Source organism: Staurois parvus, unplaced genomic scaffold (genome assembly GCF_062004578.1).
Source record: "Staurois parvus isolate SC_StPar_1 unplaced genomic scaffold, SC_StPar_1.0 ptg000071l, whole genome shotgun sequence".
NCBI classification, from domain to species: domain Eukaryota; kingdom Metazoa; phylum Chordata; class Amphibia; order Anura; family Ranidae; genus Staurois; species Staurois parvus.
Window position 1 is genome coordinate 3827769 of NW_028317867.1, and position 25101 is coordinate 3852869.

General features: G+C 39.0%; 1 protein-coding gene across 1 annotated transcript in view; it reads right to left on the bottom strand.

Annotated features, from left to right (window-relative positions):
- Positions 1 to 3728: 3728 nt before the first annotated feature.
- LOC149469411 (cyclic nucleotide-binding domain-containing protein 2-like) overlaps positions 3729 to 25101 on the bottom strand; it is a 106513-nt gene continuing 85140 nt past the window's right edge. Inside the window, exons 15-17 of the mRNA XM_089669322.1 lie at positions 16501 to 16563; positions 14453 to 14500; positions 3729 to 4039 (exon numbers count right to left, since the gene is read on the bottom strand). Coding sequence (XP_089525448.1) covers positions 3821 to 4039; positions 14453 to 14500; positions 16501 to 16563 — 330 coding nt within the window. The 3' untranslated portion in view covers positions 3729 to 3820. The remainder of the gene's footprint in view (positions 4040 to 14452; positions 14501 to 16500; positions 16564 to 25101) is intronic.

Below are 25101 nucleotides of genomic sequence, written 5' to 3' on the forward strand. Positions count from 1 at the left end.
CACTGTGCTGCATCAAGAATTGTCCCTAAAAGGGGACGGTTTTTAATTGCCAAATGGTTTGTATCCAGTCACCTAATTTTTTTTTTTAATTTTACATAGTTCTGGACACACAGCTCAGCCCTGTGTAATAGGACGGGAGTGCTGATTTTTTTTTAAAGCAGTATAAACCTCAAACCAAAAATGTAATATATTGCAGCTTACCATTAATTAGATGTAGTGGCTGTATTAGTTTTCTTGTTTTATGTTTTTCCCCTCTGTTTTCCCCTGGTGATCTGGCCAGTAACACACCACCTGTACTATACAGACACCACTCTGGGTGAAGGAACACAGGGGGTACATTTCGATAGCAGCATTGTCACTCTAGGGGGGAGGGGAGTGTTAGATGGACAGCTTTTTTGCCTCTTGGGTAAAGGTTTTACATTAATAAATAAAAGCTGAACGTTATAAGCACCCTGCCAGTGTTAAATTATTTGTCTCATCCCTGTAACTGCAAGAGAGCTTTTTTGTTGAAAAACAACAAACATATTGGCTGGATCAGCAGGTGAAGATAGAAGAAATAAAGCCTAAAAAAAAGGAAACCAATACAGCCATCACATCTAAGAATTGGTAAGGTACAATCTAATAAATATTTGTATTTAGGTTTCTGACTGCTTTAACCACTTGCCGATCGCAGATAGCTGAATGACGGCTTCACTGCGGCTGGCCAGTTCTCGGAGGGCGTCATATGACGTCCTCCCAGAATGCGCTCTCCTGCGCCCCCCCTACGGACACAGCTGATCACGTGATGTGGTAAAAGGCCAATCACAGCAGCCTTTTACCACGTGATCAGTCATGTCCAATGACACGCTGATTGCTGGGAAATGCAATTGCCGGTTATCGACTGCACTTTCCTCATGCTGTCACAGCGTGAGGAAAGTACTGCTGAGAACCGGCAGTTGTCAGAGGAGGGATCGGCACCAATCATCAGGGCACTTAGGATTAATGCCCTGATGATCGGTGCCCAGCAGTGCCACTCACCAGTACCGCCCACAAGTGCCCAGCTGTGCCACCCACCTGTGCCCAGCACTGCCACTCATCGTTGCCCAGCAGTGCCCACCAGTGCCACCCACCAGTGCCCATCAGTGCAGCCCAGCATTGCCACCCATCAGTGCCACCTAGAAGTGCCACCCATCAGTGCCCAGCAGTGCCGCCCAGCAGTGCCGCCAATCAGTGCCGCCTATCAGTGCCGTCTCATCAGTGCCAACTCATCAGTGCTGCCTATCAGTGCCCATCAGTGCTGCCTATCAGTGCAGCCTCATCAATGCACATCAGTGATGGAGAAAAATTACCTGTTTGCAAAATTTATAATATAAACAAAGAAAAACTTTTTTTTTTACATTTTTTTTGCTTTTTTTTGTTTATAGCGCAAAAAATAAAACACTCAGCGGCAAGTAAATACCACCAAAAGAAAGCTCTATTTGTGTGAAAAAAATTATAAAAATTTCATATGGGTAAAAAGTTGCATGACCACGCAATTGTCATTCAAACTGAGCTGAAAACTGGCCTGGTAAAGAAGGGGGTATAAGTTCCTGGTAGGCAAGTGGTTAAATAACGCTCACAAGTCTTGCCCTCCTCTAGCCTTTGACTGGACAGTGAAAGGAGAAGCAGCAGACTGATGAGCTCATCTGATTATCTGGCATGTGAAGTGAGATACAGGTGTACCTCAGTTTACAAATTTAATGTGTTCTCGGGGATGTTTCATATTGCGAAAAATTCGTAAACCGAAATGCGGTTTTCCATAGGAATGCATTGAAAACCAATTAAACTGTTCCGGGGGTCAGAAAAAAGTTAAAAAAAAAGACTATTATCTGTTCAAAACTCTTTATAAAGTGCATTTTAAAGGCATAAATACTGTACAGGGACATGATTTAAAAAAAATTTGTAAATGCATTGAAAACCAATTAATCCATTCCGGAGGTCAGAAAAAATTCAAAAAAGTCTTATCTGTTCAAAACTCTTTATAAAGTGCACTTTAAAGGTACGGGGACGGTGCTATAAACCTCCCAGGCGCAATGCATCCTGGGGAAACTTACTTTGTATTGCAAAATAAATTTGTAAACTGAGCCATTATTTTCAATGGATTTTCATTCGTAAACCGAAAATTACGTTAACCGAGACGTTCATAAACCGAGGTACGCCTGTAGTTAGTTAATATCTTTGGGGACCTTTAATCAATCAGTCTGGGTCTTATTTGTTTGCTGACCATGGCCTTCTATTAGCGGCTGATCTGAAGTTGATTAATTCTTTATAACGTCATGGCTACACAAGCAGAATTACTGTACTATGTATGTAGGATAATTATTACTTATGCTATTTTAAAGCACAACTAAATCCAAGAACAAAAATATAAAATATTGCAGGTTACCAGTCTTTAGATGTGGTGGCTTTATATTTAGATTTTTTTGGGCTAAAAACATTTTTAGCAAGTACAGAAAATACCTGTTAATCTTGCTTGAAATGCATGGTCATTGTTACTTCCTGTGATCTGACCTGGAAGATTAAAACAATGTTATTCTTCTAAACAACTAATCTCCGCTTCCCCCCATTATGGAGAGGAACAAAGACAGACGTGTTTGAAGTCTAGCTTTCCTCCATGGGTACAGTGGAGGAGTGAGCATACTCTCACAGGATCACCAGGTAAAAGTAAAGAAACAATAGCCCTAAAATGAAAACTTAGTTAACCACTTGCCCTCCTGAGGATTTACCCCCCTTCCTGACCAGGCCATTTTTTGCATTACGGCACTGTGTTATTTTAACTGGCAATTGCGCTGTCATGCAACACTGCACCCAAATTAAATTTACGTCCTTTTTTTCCCACGAATTGTGCTTTCTTTTGGTGGTATTTGGTTGCCTGTGCGGTTTTTATTTTTTGCGCTGTAAAAAAAAAAGATCGACAATTTTGAGAAAAAAAAATAATATTTTTGACTTTTTGCTATTAAACATGTCCAGTAAAAAAATTTTAAAAATCAACTTGCATCATAAATTTAGGCCAAAAATGTATTCTGCTACATGTCTTTGCTGAAAAAAATCCCAATATGTGTTAATTAATTGGTTTACTTGAAAGTTATACTGTAGTTATATATACTGGGATTTTTTATTTTCATTTTTACTAGTAATGATAGCAATGAGCACTGGGGGGAACTGACTTGGCATGCCCTTTACCCAGAAATGCAAAATCACTTGTATATACGTGATTTTGTCCACCCATGCCACTCTGTAGCAGTATTTCTGCTATAGGGCGGACGGGAAGTGGTTAATGACTGATGCGTTGTAATATATTACATTTTTGCGTTTGAATTTAGATACACTTTCACTTTTGTCATACGCAGTAGCATTGCATTGCATTGGTTGTTAATTTTTAAAACAATATTTAAGGGTCTTGGTAAGCTTGTATGTCATACTTAAGCTTCAAGCATCTCAATTTTAAACTTAAAGGGTACCTGTTAATATAGAAATGTGGGCCTTGCCATTGCTGGCTTTGTAAATCTGCAGACTCATTTCGTAATTCTCATCCTCACATTACTACTTAGTGAGGAGTATCCAGCTTGCCTAGAACAAATTACATGTACCTTGAACAAAATCTGAACTATTGCATCAAAATTTCAATTTAAAAAATTCAGGAAAAACATGCCTAACTAGTTTGTTTTTACTGTCTGTCATAGGAGTATAATTGCAAACATACAAATAAATAAAAGTTAATAGACTTTTTATATTTTTTGTTTTTACAGTTCAATATAAGTTTGTTTTTCATACATAGAATCTAGTGAGAAAAGGCAAGTATTTATCTCCCAGATTTAAAATATTTGAAGCCATCTTGCTGCTTCCCTAGCATCTTCTCCTTGTAGACACGCCAGTTTTGCAGAGTGGTATAGGATTCCCTGATCTTCTTCTCAGAGGGGTAACTGTTTACCAGCTCTTTGGCCACCTGCCAGGACTTGTCGGGGGCTTCTGACAGAAACAGCTTGGCAGGTATAAAAATGCATTCAGCTCCTTCACTTATCTGCAAATGAAACGTAAAAAAATTCAGCAAGAAACAGGGATGAGAGAACAGCTAAAGTAGCGATCATGGCCATTGATTCTACTGCAATTTCTGCCACTATGTCCAACGACTAGAACTTAGGACACAACTATAGAGGTTACAGGGAACAAAAATCCCTAGGTCAGGGGATCCAAGCATTTTGGTCATCTCCAGGTCATGGATTTTTTTTTCCTATCAAAGCTTCACATAAAGCTACACTCCTAACTCTTATACAGTTTTTATGAAACAAAAATCTCCTAATATCATGAACTACTTGTCTAAATCCGCTATAAAGTGACCATGCAAGGCACCTCTTTTCCTAATGAAGACTGGCGATCACCAATAGAGACTAGACTTGTTGCTACCCCTCATGTTCTGATATTACAAAGCTGCTGCTGTCACCATACATGTTGCAATATGGCCATACATTCTCTGTACAATCAACTTTAGATCTACCAAACCTACTTCTATCCTATCAAGCAGGCCTTGTACTACATACTTGTTGGTGGATCTAAAGGAGATGGCACAATCAGACTGACATGTGTAGTGAGCTTGAGACTGTAGGACTCTTTGAGGGTCCGTTGATGGATTCCTTTGGGACCAATGTGCAGAGTTTATGTCACCAGAAAGTTAGATGGGTGCTACAAGGAGTACAGTCCCACACTACAGACCAAAAGGAAAAAAGACATTCATCTGACCATGGTTTTAGTTACATTAAAATAATAATAATAATGATAAAGATTATCTAGAGATACAGTAGGTGGAGTGGGGAAGGGATTTATTTTTATTTGCCTTGAGTTAATCTCCAGTAGCCTCATTCAAAACATAACATACTAAAAGCTAAATAATTTAGTTGGCCTCCTAAACCAGAGATTGGTCATCAAGTCCACCCTGCTATAAGACAACTGGGTGCTCTCCTGGCTGCGGAGGAAGTAAAGTTACTATTCACAGGTCGGAGAAGAGCTCTTTATTTTGTTTTATGATCCAGACCTGCTCAGTGATATTATGTTTTTGTTTTTTTTTGTACAAAAGGAATTTATTAAAGGCAAATAGGTTGTTCACTTTGCAAGGGAATTTTCACTTTGTAGGAGAATTTTCTCTTATTTGAGTGAATGAGGTAAAGTTCTGTAGTATGTAAACCAGCTGTGCTACCCAAATAGAATTAAAACTAAAATAAGGAAGCTACTATCACCTGGCTATACAGCTGAATAGAATGCAAAAAAAAAATTGGGGAAAAAATGGTGCTGCGCTCCTATATAAGATACCTATACACTAAATAAACTTAAAGAACATAATAAATGCATAAATTAAATAAATCTCTTATAAAATTCTACTGTGTGAGATGTTTAAACATATATTATGATGTGATAATGTGCAAGGAAATACATACATATAAAAGAAAAATGCACATCAAAAACTGAAGAAAATTGTGAAAATACAAATGCGTCCCATAATTAATTGCAAAAGTGACATAAATCACAAATAGACAAAGTGATAGACATATGGCATAGAATATGCCTGCAAATGTGCATTGAAAAATGGACTCACAACTGGCGTGAATGATGCTCTGCTAACTTCTATAAATTAATCAGTTTCATATAAAACACTATTTTCTTCATTGATATTTTCTTGATTGTTCTTGTTTTTGGCTATTCTGTGCAAAGTGAATTTTCACTAAGCTAAGGGAAAAATCTCTTGCAAAGTGAAAATTCTCTTGCTAAGTGAACAACCTATTTGCCTTTAGCAAATCAACTCTAAAGTGTTATTGTTTACCTGAAACACAATGGAGTAATATTAAGGTCAACAGAGTTCTTTAACTGTTTGTGCAAGGCTTAAAGTTTGCCCTCACATCCTCAATGTATCTCTTAATTACATTATATGTTTATTTCATGCTGTCTGGTTTTCCAGTTAAAGGCTACTAAGTAGGCTAGGAGAAGTACAGACTTGTTTACAGCACATGAGTGAAATGCTGTGAATTATACAACTCAAATAATTAAAACATAGGTCTTCACCACACAGTTATTCTTCTATCAACTGAAATCAGAAAGTTCTTCTTAGATAACCTTTAGATGTAAGAGCTGAAATGGCAGACAGGGCATACGGGAGAATTGGTTGTTCACAGCGGTGCTAATTGTTACTAGAAATAAGCCCCAAGGGACCTCATTATTTATAAATATGACAATTATAATATGTAGACTTAGTCTGAATACATTGTAGCTTTCTGGTCACAGAAATATTATTAAATGAGCTTGTTAAAAATTCTTATTGCTGAATCACCTCAGTTTGATTTGTAGAGAAAAGTTCAGCAGAATTTAGTACATTTTAATGTCATTACTGAATATCCCAAGTGAATAAAATCTTCAAGAGCGAGATGGATTCTCAGCAATGTGTAAAGGTAACATTGCACAATCACAATAAAGAAGTAATTTTACCTTTGTTCACTGAACCTGTTTCCATTTCACATTATCTTGATGGTACTTATGGCCACTATGCATCATTTACATAATTTTTGATAATGGCAGCTTATGTGGCATTTATTAGTGATTTCCTAAGTTAGACCTATACCTAAATTAACCCAAGCCCATTCCGATCATTGTGCTCCCTAAAATAATGAATCATAAAAGAAATACTGTAAAATGTATCTTACAGAGAATGCTCTCAAAGAGGATCAGAGTTCAAGAGATGCTAATTGGTTGGATGACAGTTCTTATCGCCTTTAAACTGAGCTCATGTGACCAAAGCTTAGGTTTGTGGTTACATGAGAGTCTGCAATGAAAGTCCATGGCAGCACATTTTGAGGGGAAGATAATTGTTACAGGCGTTTTAAACAATTTATAGGGAAGGGGGGATTTAGTTGCATAGTTACATCGTCATAGTCAGGTTGAAAGAAAGAAAATACCATACCCACAAAGTTTAATAACTGAAACAAGAAAATTAAAAGCATTCATTAAACCATAAACGCACAGTTGATCCGGGGGAAGGCAAAAAAAACCCAAAACCCTAAAAGCATGCTTATAAAGCATGGTTCAGGTAAACAAAATCTTTCATGATCTCCTAGGAGAAATTTTACTGATTTTATTCTGTAAAGGTTACAGTAAATTATCAGAACTGGAGATATTTAAAATTAAATCTAAACCCCAAAGCAAAAATGTAATTTAATGAGTGTTGCATTTCCCACTGGCTGAATTCGTTTTCATTTGCTTAACTTTTTTTCTGTTAAATTTATTTCACAAGAATGTTATTAGTTTTGCAAGAATATTACAATAGAACATAGGCAGAAAAATTAACATACACACTGTAAACGTGTGCACAATGACCAGATATCACTTTCAGTCACTAAGGAAAATATTCATAGTATTCAAACAATCTCAGTATAGGACTCTGAAAAGCAATGTGCATGTGCCCATACCATACAATACTTCTGCATCCAGATCCATATAAATTACAGATCTACAAATCACAAAATTGTATACCCATATGCAAGAATGGCAAAAGTATTCACATAAATACAGCCAAGATGCAAGGGAAGCCAGCATTTGCACTTGCATAATTTTAAATAGTTTGCTACAATATATAGAAGAAAATAGAAGAGAAGGGGGAGAAAAAGTAAAAGAAAAAAAAGTACATTCTTGACTAATGCGTTTATAAAGCTAAAAATAGTTCTTGTAGGTCAATTGACCTGAAAGACTGCAAGACCTCCTGGTAGTTTAAGGTAGGCAGACTACAACCCTTCATGATTGTCTTTTTGGTAGCTATAAAAGAGTTGAGAACATAGGCGTGCGCACAGGGTGTGCCAATGTACCTAGGCACACCCTAATCACCAATTGTTGGCAAATGTCCTAGATAACATGCACATTTTCAAGATGAATCTCCTCCCCCTACCATCTCTCCCAGTAGTTTCAGGTGCTCCGCCTTCTCATGGAGGACTGCAGGAACATCCCCAAAGGGGATCCTGCCTCCTCCTTGCTTTCTACTAGTGCGTGTATATCAGGGGCGGACTGACCATTTGGAAACTCGGGCACTGCCCGAGGGCCCAGGGTCAGTAGGGGGCCCCGTGAGATGCCCCTGGTACCTTTTTCATTGGCTTTTTTGAGTTTGGGCAAGGACACAGGGGCCCTATGATCCCCTATTGCCCAGGGGCCCCATTAGTTGTCAGTCCACCCCTGGTGTATATATAAATATACAGTCAGGTCCATAAATATTGGGACATCGACACAATTCTAACATTTTTGGCTCTATACACCACCACAATGGAGCTGAAATGAAACAAACAAGATGTGCTTTAACTGCAGACTGTCAGCTTTAATTTGAGGGTATATACATCCAAATCAGGTGAACGGTGTAGGAATTACAACAGTTTGCATATGTGCCTCCCACTTGCTAAGGGACCAAAAGTAATGGGACAATTGGCTTCTCAGCTGTTCCATGGCCAGATGTGTGTTATTCCCTCATTATCCCAATTACAATGAGCAGATAAAAGGTCCAGAGTTAATTTCAAGTGTGCTATTTGCATCTTGAATCTGTTGCTGTCAACTCTCAAGATGAGATCCAAAGAGCTGTCCCTATCAGTGAAGCAAGCCATCATTAGACTGAAAAAACAAAACAAACCCATCAGAGAGATAGGAAAAACATTAGGCGTGGCCAAAACAACTGTTTGGAACATTCTTAAAAAGAAGGAACGCACCGGTGAGCTCAGCAACACCAAAAGATCCGGAAGACCACGGAAAACAACTGTGGTGGATGACCGAAGAATTCTTTCCCTGGTGAAGAAAACACCCTTCACAACAGTTGGCCAGGTCAAGAACACTCTCCAGGAGGTAGGTGTATGTGTGTCAAAGTCAACAGCCAAGAGAAGACTTCACCAGAGTGAATACAGAGGGTTCACCACAAGATGGAAACCATTGGTGAGCCTCAAAAACAGGAAGGCCAGATTAGAGTTTGCCAAACGACATCTAAAAAAGCCTTCACAGTTCTGGAACAACATCCTATGGACAGATGAGACCAACATCAACTTGTACCAGAGTGATGGGAAGAGAAGAGTATGGAGAAGGAAAGGAACTGCTCATGATCCTAAGCATACCACCTCATCAGTGAAGCATGGTGGTGGTAGTGTCATGGCGTGGGCATGTATGGCTGCCAATGGAACTGGTTCTCTTGTATTTATTGATGATGTGACTGCTGACAAAAGCAGCCGGATGAATTCTGAAGTGTTTTGGGCAATATTATCTGCTCATATTCAGCCAAATGCTTCAGAGCTCATTGGACGCCGCTTCACAGTGCATATGGACAATGACCCAAAGCATACTGCAAAAGCAACCAAAGAGTTTTTTAAGGGAAAGAAGTGGAATGTTCTGCAATGGCCAAGTCAATCACCTGACCTGAATCCGAGTGAGCATGCATTTCACTTGCTGAAGACAAAACTGAAGGGAAAATGCCCCAAGAACAAGCAGGAACTGAAGACAGTTGCAGTAGAGGCCTGGCAGAGCATCACCAGGGATGAAACCCAGCGTCTGGTGATGTCTATGCGTTCCACACTTCAGGCTGTAATTGACTGCAAAGGATTTGCAACCAAGTATTAAAAAGTGAAAGTTTGATTTATGATTATTATGCTGTCCCATTACTTTTGGTCCCTTAAAAAGTGGGAGGCACATATGCAAACTGTTGTAATTCCTACACTGTTCACCTGATTTTGATGTAAATACCCTCAAATTAAAGCTGACATTCTGCAGTTAAAGCACATCTTGGTCGTTTCATTTCAAATCCATTGTGGTGGTGTATAGAGCCAAAAATGTTAGAATTGTGTCGATGTCCCAATATTTATGGACCTGACTGTATATATATATATATATATATATATATATATATGCACACACACATATGTGTCTTATGCTTTGGGGTGCACACCCTAATGCCAAAGGCTGCGCACACCAATGGTTGAGACAATTTTATGCTCATTTTGGTTAAATTAGGTTTATGCAACAGGTTTATGCAATAGGGACTCCCTTGAGTCTTTATGTAGGTGCTGTTGTAATATAGTTCTAATTAAGTGGTATACCTGTATCTGCAGCTGCTGGACCTTGGGGCAGAGCCACCAAAAATGATAATTTTTTTATTTTTATTTACACCTAGTGATCCTGCCAGACTGCTTGTGACACCGCTCACTCACCATACTGTATCCATGGAGGAGCAGTGTTATCACTATCATTGCTCTCCTAATTTGAAATACAAACATCTTCCTTCCCCTCATTTCCATTACATAGAGAGGTAGGGCTTGGAAAGCTGATAATGTTTCAGATTCAGCTCAATACACAGGAAGTGACAGGTACACTGGGTTTCTGGCAGAATCGATGGCCTACATTGTTTACTTGCGGAAAATGTATTTAACCTAAAAAAGAACAAATGCAGACACCACATCCAAGGACTGGTAAGCTGCAACTAAAGGTTGGAATAGTGTAACATAATAGTGCAATAATGCTTTCTGTTATCCAATTATGATATTTTAAATTCAAACTACAAATTGTATATACTTGTATCTAAATTTATTAAAAAAAAATATCTGAAACAATAACATATTCTACACCAATACTGTAACATATTTTGCAATTTGTTTTGGGTTTTATTAAGTCTTTAAAGTAAAAGAAAGCTTGACTTGAGTATTAATGGTTGATTTTATTGCACATCTAGCAATAAGTCATCAGAATTAACTGCTTCTGCACCTCCCTATAGCAGAAATACTGCTACAGGGTGGCACGGGTGCACACAATCACATTATATATATATATATATATATATATATATATATATTTCTATATACAGTGGGGCAAAAAGGTATTTAGTCAGCCACCAATTGTGCAAGTTCTCCCACTTAAAAAAGATGAGAGAGGCCTGTAATTGGCATCATAGGTAGACCTCAACTATGAGAGACAAAATGAGAAAAAAAATCCAGACAATCATATTGGCTGATTTGGAAAGAATTTATTTGCAAATTATGGTGGAAAATAAGTATTTGGTCACCTACAAACAAGCAAGATTTCTGGCTCTCACAGACCTGTACCTTCTTCTTTAACAGGCTCCTCTGTCCTGCACTCATTACCTGTATCAATGGCACCTGTTTGAACTTGTTATCAGTATAAAAGGCACCTGTCCACAACCTCAAACAGTCACACTCCAAACTCCACTATGGTGAAGACCAAAGAGCTGTCGAAGGACACCAGAAACAAAATTGTAGACCTGCACCAGGCTGGGAAGACTGAATCTGCAATAGGCAAGCAGCTTGGTGTGAACAAATCAACTGTGAGAGCAATAATTAGAAAATGGAAGACATACAAGACCACTGATAATCTCCCTCGATCTGGGGCTCCACGCAAGATCTTACCCCGTGGTGTCAAAATGATCACAAGAACAGTGAGCAAAAATCCCAGGACCACACGGGGGGACCTAGTGAATGACCTGCAGAGAGCTGGGACCAACGTAACAAAGGATACCATCAGTAACACACTACGCCGCCAGGGACTCAGATCCTGCAGTGCCAGACGTGTCCCCCTGCTTAAGCCAGTACATGTCCGGGCCCGTCTGAAGTTTGCTAGAGAGCATTTGGATGATCCAGAAGAGGATTGGGAGAATTTCATATGGTCAGATGAAACCAAAATAGAACTGTTTGGTAGAAACACAACTCGTCGTGTTTGGAGGAGAGAGAATGCTGAGTTGCATCCAAAGAACACCATACCTACTGTGAAGCATGGGGGTGGCAACATCATGCTTTGGGGCTGTTTCTCCGCAAAGGGACCAGGACGACTGATCCATGTACAGGACAGAATGAATGGGGCCATGTATCGTGAAATTTTGAATGCAAACCTCCTTCCATCAGCAAGGGCATTGAAGAAGAAACGTGGCTGGGTCTTCCAACATGACAATGATCCCAAACATACCGCCCGGGCAACAAAGGAGTGGCTTCATAAGAAGCATTTCAAGGTCCTGGAGTGGCCTAGCCAGTCTCCAGATCTCAACCCCATAGGAAACCTTTGGAGGGAGATGAAAGTCCTTGTTGCCCAGCGACAGCCCCAAAACATCACTGCTCTAGAGGAGATCTGCATGGAGGAATGGGCCAACATACCAGCAACAGTGTGTGCCAACCTTGTAAAGACTTACAGGAAACGTTTGACCTCTGTCATTGCCAACAAAGGATATATAACAAAGTATTGAGATGAACTTTTCATATTGACCAAATACTTATTTTCCACCATAATTTGCAAATAAACTCTTTCCAAATCAGCCAATGTGATTGTCTGGATTTTTTTTTGACATTTTGTCTCTCATAGTTGAGGTCTACCTATGATGCCAATTACAGGCCTCTCTCATCTTTTTAAGTGGGAGAACTTGCACAGTTGGTGGCTGACTAAATACTTTTTTGCCCCACTGTACATACATACACACACACGATTTTCCAGTCCCGGGTAGGGGGCGCACGCTCCCTACCCACGCGCCATTCATGGCCTCAGCTGTCAATCACCGGGACCCTCCCGGTGCTTACTCGCTGGCACCCAGTTATCGCCGAGTATCTCCAACGGGGGAGAGACCTGTGTATAAACACAGATCTCTCCCATGTCAGCTCCTGCACACTGCTTTGTATGGCTCTGCATAGCAAAGCCATACAAAGCAATGTGCTTACAGTGGAAAGCACACCCACAGCACACAGTTATCCCTTTGATTGACTCACATGTTAACCCCTTCTTGCCCAGTGCCATCACTAGTGTCAGTGCTTTTTATTAGTACTGATCACTGCAGTGGTGTCACCGGGGATGTCAGTGACAGTTAGTCAGTTCCACTCCAGTGTCAGAATACCCGACGCAGTCCCGCTATAAGTCGCTGATCAACGCCATTACTAGTATAAAAAAATACAAATAAAAATTCCAGTATATATACCGCCATTTGTAGACAATATAACTTTCACATAAACCAACGTATTGGGATTTTTTTTAGCAAAGACATGTAGCAGAATACATTTGGTCTAAATATATGATGAAATTAGATTTTTTAAATTTTTTTATTGGACGTTTAATAGCAAAAAGTCAACAATATGTTTTTATTCTCAAAATTGTCGGACTTTTTTTGTTTATAGTGCAAAAAATAAAAAACGCACAGGTGATCAAATACCACCAAAAGAAAGCTCTATTTATAGGAAAAAAAGAACTTAAATTTAATTTGGGTGCAGCGTTGCATGACCGTGCAATTGTCAGTCAAAGTAACGTAGCGCCGTATCGCAAGAAATGGCCTGGTCAGGAAGGGGGATAAATCCCCTGAAGGGAAAATGGTTAAGGCACTGGATAATTTAGCATAATATTTTTTTCTGCCTGTCAAGGTGGCTATAACAAGCATTTGATTGGAAGTTTGATGATTATTGTTACACACAAGCATTTTACAAACTTTGTCTAAGCTGGACCCAATTATTCATGGGAGACGCATTAAATGGTACAGATGTTATTGTTTCATAGTCTGTCTTGCAAATATCTTAATGGGCCCTGGTAAGCTAATCAAAGACAGGCAGGTATCTGTCTGTTGTTCTAAGGGAGATATCTGGTCATATATGGGCAGCTTTATAAACTGGTATTAAAGAATATCAATACAAACGGTCAAAAATGTAATATACTGCAGTTTACAAATCCTTAGAAGTTGTGGCATGCATTAGTTATAATTTTTCAGCTTAAGACCATTATCAACAAGTACAGAAAATTCTTGTTGTATAAAAAATTATCTGAAACGATAACATATTGTACACAAATATTCTAGCGTGTTTTCCAAAATCAAAAATGCCAAAGCTAAAAATGAACTGTCCTTCATAGCGCCAAAAAGTTTGCTCAGCGCTGTACATTATAGTGGGGGACAGTACATGAGACAATACAGTAACAATACAATACATAAGGGGTTCTAGGGCCCTGCTCCTTGGCGCTTACAATCGCTTTTTCTTCCCCTATGAAGGTATATTAAAGCAGAGGACCGTCATTATAGATGGTTTATACTGCTTTCTATTTGCAACAACACAATAAAGGGACTTAAGAGGACATCATCACCAATGGAAATCCTTCCTCTCTCTAAGGTACTGTTTAGTATGTCAATGAATATTTTAAATAAGATAATTCAAGATAGCAAGGCTGGATTTCAATAACTGGGAAACATTCCTCTTCTAGGATTCATTGAATTTTTTTTTGTTGAATTGGACCTAATTCAGAAGTTGTGACAGCATATCAATGAGTTAATATGAGATAACTGTATACCTACTGATGATGGCAAAAAACGTGGCCAAAAGTTGCCTCTGTCTTTGCCCCCTGTAGGCACAGGTCTAGTATGATTAATAGAAAAAAAATCTGTCCCTGCAAGGAGGAGAATGTAATTACTTACCAGGCTAAAGTTTAGGCTTGAGGTCTTGTTTACTGTTTCCGCTAGTCCCTATGACATGGGAGATAAATATATTGTATTTATGAATGACTGTATATCTGATGACTACACATGGCAAAAATAAACTTTACATTTGTTCTCTATATTATAGTTTAGAAAATACGAGTCAGATTAAATTTTATACAGCGTGCACTATGGGTCACCCTTTTTTCTTTCAGATGCCTAAATACCTATTTGAGCAGTGAATGTGGAAACACAGAGAATAGTGATTATCTGATGCCTAAATGTATCCAGAGGGGGGTTGTTAAGAGATTTGGATCCTATGATTTGATTCCGGCAACTAGGGTGTTATAAAGCAATATTTGACCTCATTCTTTTCCTGTGAGGTCAAAGTTGGAGGTGAGCACATTGGGTGGATGCATGGATGGCACATCTTTTCCCATATTTGGAAGATATTATCTCACGTTTGTCACAGTTATCAGTGCTTTTTGTATATGCACTATATATTCATTTATGATCTTATTACCATTTTATGAAGGTTATGCTACACTGTTTTTGTATATTAGTTTAGAAACTACCACATAGATTTACTTTTTAAAATGATTATGTGCATCGGTATGCATACAGTTACCAAACTCCAGCCAAAACTTCTAATTTTAGAAGTAAACAGAGAGAACCTGCGCCTGTTTTTAAGTTTCTATCCCCATCGGGGAGACTTCCCAAAACACACCTGAGCTCTGTCAAATTTTTATGTGTGTCTTCCACCTCTCTATGACACACAGTTCCCTCATTTCTTTTCCTGGTGTCACAGGGACAGACAGTGAGGTAAAATCTCCCAAACAAGGTGACAGCAAGCAGTTAAGGGATAAGTTCACCTTTGGGAACATGTTATATGTTCCACTGGTTTTTAGGGTGGAACATGTAACATGTTCCCATAGATGCAGCCCCGCCCACAATGAACACAGCAATGAACCAGGATTTTGACACTCCTGGAAGTGGGACTGAAGAGTATGCAGCAAGCTTATCTCTTAAAGACAGCAGAGTTTGGCGGCATTGGTGAGTATTTATCCTGTTCCCTGCGGCTCCGTTCACACTGAGCTAAGCGTTTTTCAGGTGGTTTTTTTTCAAGTGTTTTTTTTCAGGTGGTTTTGGGAATTTTTTTAAGCAGATTTGCAAATATTACAGGTGTTTTTTGAGGCGTTTTTCATTTCTGCGTATTTGCTGTGGCTGTTTGAGCTGAAACTGCCTGAAAAACAACTTGAAAAAATGCTTGAAAAAACACTCATTCCCACTGACCAGGCATTTTCCATTCAAGTCTATGGGGACAAAACACTCAGATCTTCCTGAAATATAGCGCAAGTACTTTTTTGAGTGCCAGGCTTTTACTACAGGTGACAAAATGCTCAAGTGTGAACAGGGGCCAATGGGAATAATGGGATTGTATTTGTTGAGCGTTTTTGAGCATGGAGCTGAAAAACACTCAAGTGTGAATGGGGTCTGCAGGATAAACTTTTTTTTTTTAATATTAAATAGCAACAGAGTTGCTTTAAGCCTTTAAACTATATTCAAAAATTTTACATTTGCGAGGGATGATTGCAATATGACCCATAGCTCAGTACAGACATTTAGGGTTATGATATGTGTTCTGGGGGCATTTTGTACACATACCCAAGGTTGTATATGTTAGTGACATTCAAATGGCCATACACTGAAATAAAAAAGTAATTTTTAAGAATATTAAATGTTACAATAAAATGTTAAATTTATTGTTTAGCATTTATGTTATATTTTTTTTTATTTATTTTTTTTTGCAAAAGAGGAGTGCACCTGCATGAGTATGTGTATTAGATTTACAATAACACAAAAAATATATAAAAAAAAACTATGAAACATCTTTCCAACAAGGCAGCAGAGATGTGAAGTATAAAATATGTAATAGTATGGTATCATGTACATTGTACAGAAAGTGCACAAATTGTACAACCAGACACAATATTTTGCACATCAGCATATTACAATGGGATCAATATTTATAAAGCAACTGTACTCACAAAAATGCTTCCCTGTTCCAGAGTCCCAACAGTGATAAAGGGAGCTGATGTTGTAGTACATATCTAGAAGACAGAAATAAAAAGTTAAATTACAACATGATGACATAATGAAAAAGTTTGAAACTTAAAGCAGGCCCAATTTATTATGTACCATAAGTGCATCCATGCTAAGTAAAGCTGTCCATACACTATACAATTTTCTGTCCAATTTCTGCCCAATTTCCTTTAGATTTACCTTCAACTATGTAGTGCAAGAGCCTGCCTAGTTGGATACAATTGAAAGTGTTGTTAGATTTGACCTCCTAATATATGGTTTTTGGTAAATCTAAACCAAAAATCTCAAGAAAATTGTATAATGTATGGCCAGCCTAAAGTGTAAAAATAACAGTTATGGGCGTTTATTACTTAATACTCATGACACACAAAGATCTCAACACTCTCCTTGACAATGCATTCATCTGCTATATGTCTCCAGAAGACAGTTTCATCTGTATTTAGGATCAGCATGTAGTTCCTGGACTGAGATGCTGGCTCAGAGATAACACATTCATGTACTGTAAATCCTGGTGTCCATGCAGTCCTTGGCTGTGATTATAAATGTATCACACAGATCAGCCACTGCTGTAGTCTCAAACCTTGTGACTCACTACAGAGTATATATTACAATAGGGCAGCACAGTGGCTAAATGGTTAGCACTTCCGCCTGGCAGTACTAAGGTCATTGGTTCAAATCCCAGCCACGGCACCACCTGCCTGGAGTTTGCATGTTGTGCCTGTGTGGGTTTCCTCCAGGTACTCTGGTTTCCTCCCACACTCCAAAGACATGCTGGCAGGTTAATTTACTCCTGTCTAAATTGGCCCTAGTATGTGTATGTATGAATGTAAGTTAGGGACCTTAGATTGTATGCCCCTTGAGGGTTAGGGACTGATGTGAATGTACAATATATATACTGTATATGTATGTAAGCGCTGCATAAATGGACGGTGCTATAGAAGTACCTGAAATAAATAAATAAATATACTCTGAGCAGTAGGGAAGAGGAGACTAAGGAAATATGTAGGGATGAACCCAGAAGAAATGCCACACTCCTTGACCAACAAGCAGGAAAATCAAGCAATTTTTATTTTTACTTAACAAAATTAATCAGATACACACAGATGTGCACATTAGTTTAAAAACCACTTAGGATCAAGTTCTAGGATATAAAAACATACTTTTTAAAGTGCAGTATATTTGTTTCAACTTTTGACATTTTTCTGCTCACTTTAGTGTACAAGACACAGGTTGAGACTCAGACTATATTTTAATCATTTTTACCTTTAGAATAAATTTGTATTATCAGTCATATGACAAACTTTTAATTCACTACTATAATCATAATCACATAAGAAGTGGCTTAATTACTTTGCACTGAGCAAGTGGAAAGAAGAAAATTATGTCTGGCACCATTTTCAGATTCGTGAACCATTTAGCACAGTGGCAAAATGGTTAGCACTTCCGCCTGGCAGTACTAGGATCGCTGGTTAGAATTTCAGCCATGACACCACCTGCCTGGAGTTTGCATGTTCTACCTGTGCTTGCGTGGGTTTCCTCTGGGTACTCTCGTTTCCTCCCACACTCCAAAGACATGCTGGTAGGTTAATTGGATCCTGTCTAATTTGGCCCTAGCATGTGTATGTATGAATATGAGTTAGGGACTTTAGATTGTACGCTCTTTAAGGGTTAGGGACTGATGTGAATGTACTATATATATATATATATGTAAAGCTCTGCTTAAATTGATGGCGCTATATAAGTACCTGAAATAAATAAATAATAAATAAATCTAGCTATCACAGACACATTCAGCAATGCTTTCCAGAAGTATTATTAAGACAGAAATAGCCAGTTTTTAAAAGAGAAAGGTGAGTGGGGTGTTTTACTAGGTATTGTGACAGTGTGAGACTTGCTTACTTGTACAGCAATTGATCTTCTGATCGACTTCTGTACAACCAGGTTGTCAGATTGTTCACACTCTATCAGCGCTGCAGGCTGTAGCTAGCAGCACCAATCTGTGTATTCTGACATACAGTAGAGGAAGTTCCCGTGCTTCCAGAAAACAATGCCTCAGCAAGGAGGATTTCCCCATCCACACGCTCAAGGTGGATGGAGGAATCCTTCCTGCTGGGGTATTGTACCTAGAGTGTGTAGTAGAGATGAGCGAATCGAACCAGGCGAACCGGAATTCGAGTCGAATTTCAGGAAATATTCGATTCGCGGCGAAACCGAAATTTTGCCTACTTCGGGTGCGCGAATCGAACATTTCCCGATCAGCCGGTAAAAGTGTCCCTGCAGTGAGCTCCGCTATTTCTGACAGTTCTCTGACAGAAGGAACACATGTTTAGCGGTTGAAACATTGTATCTATTAGTTTACATTTAGGATACAGATGTTTCAACCACTGTACATGTGAAGAAGCTGTGAGAGAACTGTCAGAAATAGAGGAACTCTGCACATATACTTTTTGCCGGCTTGGAATTATTCTTCTTTTCATCCTACTTCTTCTTCTTCTTCATCTTCATCCTCAGAAGAAGAGGATGAGGATGAGGATGAAGAAGAAGAAGAAGAAGTAGGATGAAAAGAAGAATAATTCCAAGCCGGCAAAAAGTGTATGTGCAGAGATCCTCTATTTCTGACAGTTCTCTCACAGCTTCTTCACATGTACAGCGGTTGAAACATCTGTATCCTAAATGGAAACTAATAGATACAATTTGTATCTATTAGTTTCCATTTAGGATACAGATGTTTCAACCGCTGTACATGTGAAGAAGCTGTGAGAGAACTGTCAGAAATAGAGGAACTCTGCACATACACTTTTTGCCGGCTTGGAATTATTCTTCTTTTCATCCTACTTCTTCTTCTTCTTCTTCATCCTCATCCTCATCCTCTTCTTCTGAGGATGAGGATGAGGATGAAGAAGAAGAAGAAGAAGTAGGATGAAAATAAGAATAATTCCAAGCCGGCAAAAAGTGTATGTGCAGAGTTCCTCTATTCTGCAGATACACTTAGAGGAGCTCTGCAGATACACTTAGAGGAGCTCTGCACATACACTTTTTGCCTGTTTGGAATTAATCTTATTTTCATCCTACTTCTTCTTCTTCTTCTTCTTCTTCTTCTTTATCCTCATCCTCAGAAGAAGAAGAAGAGGATGAAGAAGAAGAAGAAGAAGAAGAAGTAGGATGAAAATAAGAATAATTGCAAGCCGGCAAAAAGTGTATGTGCAGAGTTCCTCTATTCTGCAGATACACTTAGAGGAGCTCTGCAGATACACTTACAGGAGCTCTGCACATACACTTTTTGCCGGCTTGGAATTAATCTTATTTTCATCCTACTTCTTCTTCTTCTTCTTCATCCTCATCCTCAGAAGAAGAAGAAGAGGATGAGGATGAAGAAGAAGAAGAAGAAGAAGTAGGATGAAAATAAGAATAATTCCAAGCCGGCAAAAAGTGTATGTGCAGAGCTCCTCTAAGTGTATCTGCAGAGCTCCTCTAAGTGTATCTGCAGAATAGAGGAACTCTGCACATACACTTTTTGCCAGAAACCGCTGTATGGAGGGAATGTCCCAGAACTGTCATAAATAGTCTATTTCTGACAGTTCTGGGACATTCACTCCATACAGCTGTTTCAACCGCTGTATGGAGGGAATGTCATAGAACTGTCAGAAATAGACTATTAATGACAGTTCTGGGACTGTCCTTCCATACAGCGGTTGAAACATTGTATCTATTTGTTTCCATAAATGGATCCATTTATGGAAACAAATAGATACAACGTTTCAACCGCTGTATGGAAGGACAGTCCCAGAACTGTCATTAATAGTCTATTTCTGACAGTTCTATGACATTCCCTCCATACAGCGGTTGAAACAGCTGTATGGAGTGAATGTCCCAGAACTGTCAGAAATAGACTATTTATGACAGTTCTGGGACATTCACTCCATACAGCGGTTGAAACATTGTATCTATTTTTTTCCATAAATGACATTCTGCAGATACACTTAGAGGAGCGCTGCAGATACACTTTTTGCCGGCTTGGAATTATTCTTATTTTCATCCTACTTCTTCTTTTTCTTCTTATGAGGATGAGGATGAAGAAGAAGAAGTAGGATGAAAATAAGATTAATTCCAAGCCGGCAAAAAGTGTATCTGCAGCGCTCCTCTAAGTGTATTTGCAGAATGTCATTTATGGAAAAAAATAGATACAATGTTTCAACCGCTGTATGGAAGGACAGTCCCAGAACTGTCATTAATAGTCTATTTCTGACAGTTCCATGACATTCCCTCCATACAGCGGTTGAAACAGCTGTATGGAGTGAATGTCCCAGAACTGTCAGAAATAGACTATTTCTGACAGTTCTGGGACAATCACTCCATACAGCTGTTTCAACCGCTGTATGGAGGGAATGTCATGGAACTGTCAGAAATAGACTATTAATGACAGTTCTGGGACTGTCCTTCCATACAGCGGTTGAAACATTGTATGTATTTGTTTCCATAAATGGATCCATTTATGGAAACAAATACATACAATGTTTCAACCGCTGTATGGAAGGACAGTCCCAGAACTGTCATAAATAGTCTATTTCTGACAGTTCTGGGACATTCACTCCATACAGCTGTTTCAACCGCTGTATGGAGGGAATGTCATAGAACTGTCAGAAATAGACTATTAATGACAGTTCTGGGACTGTCCTTCCATACAGCGGTTGAAACATTGTATCTATTTGTTTCCATAAATGGATCCATTTATGGAAACAAATAGATACAATGTTTCAACCGCTGTATGGAAGGACAGTCCCAGAACTGTCATTAATAGTCTATTTCTGACAGTTCTATGACATTCCCTCCATACAGCGGTTGAAACAGCTGTATGGAGTGAATGTCCCAGAACTGTCAGAAATAGACTATTTATGGCAGTTCTGGGACATTCACTCCATACAGCGGTTGAAACATTGTATCTATTTTTTTCCATAAATGACATTCTGCAAATACACTTAGAGGAGCGCTGCAGATACACTTTTTGCCGGCTTGGAATTAATCTTATTTTCATCCTACTTCTTCTTCTTCATCCTCATCCTCATAAGAAGAAAAAGAAGAAGTAGGATGAAAATAAGAATAATTCCAAGCCGGCAAAAAGTGTATCTGCAGCGCTCCTCTAAGTGTATCTGCAGAATGTCATTTATGGAAAAAAATAGATACAATGTTTCAACCGCTGTATGGAGTGAATGTCCCAGAACTGTCATAAATAGTCTATTTCTGACAGTTCTGGGACATTCACTCCATACAGCTGTTTCAACCGCTGTATGGAGGGAATGTCATGGAACTGTCAGAAATAGACTATTAATGACAGTTCTGGGACTCTGACAGTTCCATGACATTCCCTCCATACAGCGGTTGAAACAGCTGTATGGAGTGAATGTCCCAGAACTGTCAGAAATAGACTATTTCTGACAGTTCTGGGACAATCACTTTATACAGCTGTTTCAACCGCTGTATGGAGGGAATGTCATGGAACTGTCAGAAATAGACTATTAATGACAGTTCTGGGACTGTCCTTCCATATAGCGGTTGAAACATTGTATGTATTTGTTTCCATAAATGGATCCATTTATGGAAACAAATACATACAATGTTTCAACCGCTGTATGGAAGGACAGTCCCAGAACTGTCATTAATAGTCTATTTCTGACAGTTCCATGACATTCCCTCCATACAGTGGTTGAAACAGCTGTATGGAGTGATTGTCCCAGAACTGTCATAAATAGTCTATTTCTGACAGTTCTGGGACATTCACTCCATACAGCTGTTTCAACCGCTGTATGGAGGGAATGTCATAGAACTGTCAGAAATAGACTATTAATGACAGTTCTGGGACTGTCCTTCCATACAGCGGTTGAAACATTGTATGTATTTGTTTCCATAAATGGATCCATTTATGGAAACAAATACATACAATGTTTCAACCGCTGTATGGAAGGACAGTCCCAGAACTGTCATTAATAGTCTATTTCTGACAGTTCCATGACATTCCCTCCATACAGCGGTTGAAACAGCTGTATGGAGTGAATGTCCCAGAACTGTCAGAAATAGACTATTTCTGACAGTTCTGGGACAATCACTCCATACAGCTGTTTCAACCGCTGTATGGAGGGAATGTCATGGAACTGTCAGAAATAGACTATTAATGACAGTTCTGGGACTGTCCTTCCATACAGCGGTTGAAACATTGTATGTATTTGTTTCCATAAATGGATCCATTTATGGAAACAAATACATACAATGTTTCAACCGCTGTATGGAAGGACAGTCCCAGAACTGTCATTAATAGTCTATTTCTGACAGTTCTGGGACATTCACTCCATACAGCTGTTTCAACCGCTGTATGGAGGGAATGTCATAGAACTGTCAGAAATAGACTATTAATGACAGTTCTGGGACTGTCCTTCCATACAGCGGTTGAAACATTGTATCTATTTGTTTCCATAAATGGATCCATTTATGGAAACAAATAGATACAATGTTTCAACCGCTGTATGGAAGGACAGTCCCAGAACTGTCATTAATAGTCTATTTCTGACAGTTCTATGACATTCCCTCCATACAGCGGTTGAAACAGCTGTATGGAGTGAATGTCCCAGAACTGTCAGAAATAGACTATTTATGACAGTTCTGGGACATTCACTCCATACAGCGGTTGAAACATTGTATCTATTTTTTTCCATAAATGACATTCTGCAGATACACTTAGAGGAGCGCTGCAGATACACTTTTTGCCGGCTTGGAATTATTCTTATTTTCATCCTACTTCTTCTTTTTCTTCTTATGAGGATGAGGATGAAGAAGAAGAAGTAGGATGAAAATAAGATTAATTCCAAGCTGGCAAAAAGTGTATCTGCAGCGCTCCTCTAAGTGTATTTGCAGAATGTCATTTATGGAAAAAAATAGATACAATGTTTCAACCGCTGTATGGAAGGACAGTCCCAGAACTGTCATAAATAGTCTATTTCTGACAGTTCTGGGACATTCACTCCATACAGCTGTTTCAACCGCTGTATGGAGGGAATGTCATAGAACTGTCAGAAATAGACTATTAATGACAGTTCTGGGACTGTCCTTCCATACAGCGGTTGAAACATTGTATCTATTTGTTTCCATAAATGGATCCATTTATGGAAACAAATACATACAATGTTTCAACCGCTGTATGGAAGGACAGTCCCAGAACTGTCATTAATAGTCTATTTCTGACAGTTCTATGACATTCCCTCCATACAGCGGTTGAAACAGCTGTATGGAGTGAATGTCCCAGAACTGTCAGAAATAGACTATTTATGGCAGTTCTGGGACATTCACTCCATACAGCGGTTGAAACATTGTATCTATTTTTTTCCATAAATGACATTCTGCAAATACACTTAAAGGAGCGCTGCAGATACACTTTTTGCCGGCTTGGAATTAATCTTATTTTCATCCTACTTCTTCTTCTTCATCCTCATCCTCATCCTCATAAGAAGAAAAAGAAGAAGTAGGATGAAAATAAGAATAATTCCAAGCCGGCAAAAAGTGTATCTGCAGCGCTCCTCTAAGTGTATCTGCAGAATGTCATTTATGGAAAAAAATAGATACAATGTTTCAACCGCTGTATGGAGTGAATGTCCCAGAACTGTCAGAAATAGACTATTTCTGACAGTTCTGGGACAATCACTCCATACAGCTGTTTCAACCGCTGTATGGAGGGAATGTCATGGAACTGTCAGAAATAGACTATTAATGACAGTTCTGGGACTGTCCTTCCATACAGCGGTTGAAACATTGTATGTATTTGTTTCCATAAATGGATCCATTTATGGAAACAAATACATACAATGTTTCAACCGCTGTATGGAAGGACAGTCCCAGAACTGTCATAAATAGTCTATTTCTGACAGTTCTGGGACATTCACTCCATACAGCTGTTTCAACCGCTGTATGGAGGGAATGTCATAGAACTGTCAGAAATAGACTATTAATGACAGTTCTGGGACTGTCCTTCCATACAGCGGTTGAAACATTGTATGTATTTGTTTCCATAAATGGATCCATTTATGGAAACAAATACATACAATGTTTCAACCGCTGCATGGAAGGACAGTCCCAGAACTGTCATTAATAGTCTATTTCTGACAGTTCCATGACATTCCCTCCATACAGCGGTTGAAACAGCTGTATGGAGTGAATGTCCCAGAACTGTCAGAAATAGACAGAAACTGTCACAGAACTGTCCTTCTTCTCATCCTTCTCCTTCTTCTCATCCTTCTTTTCATCCTTCTTCTCATCCTTCTCCTTCTTCTTATCCTTCTCCTTCTTCTCATCCTTCTCCTTCTCCTTCTTCTCATCCTTCTCCTTCTTCTCATCCTTCTTCTCATCCTTCTCCTTCTTCTCATCCTTCTCCTTCTCCTTCTTCTCATCCTTCTCCTTCTCCTTCTTCTCATCCTTCTCCTTCTCCATCTTCTCATCCTTCTCCTTCTCCTTCTTCTCATCCTTCTCCTTCTTCTCATCCTTCTCCTTCTCCATCTTCTCATCCT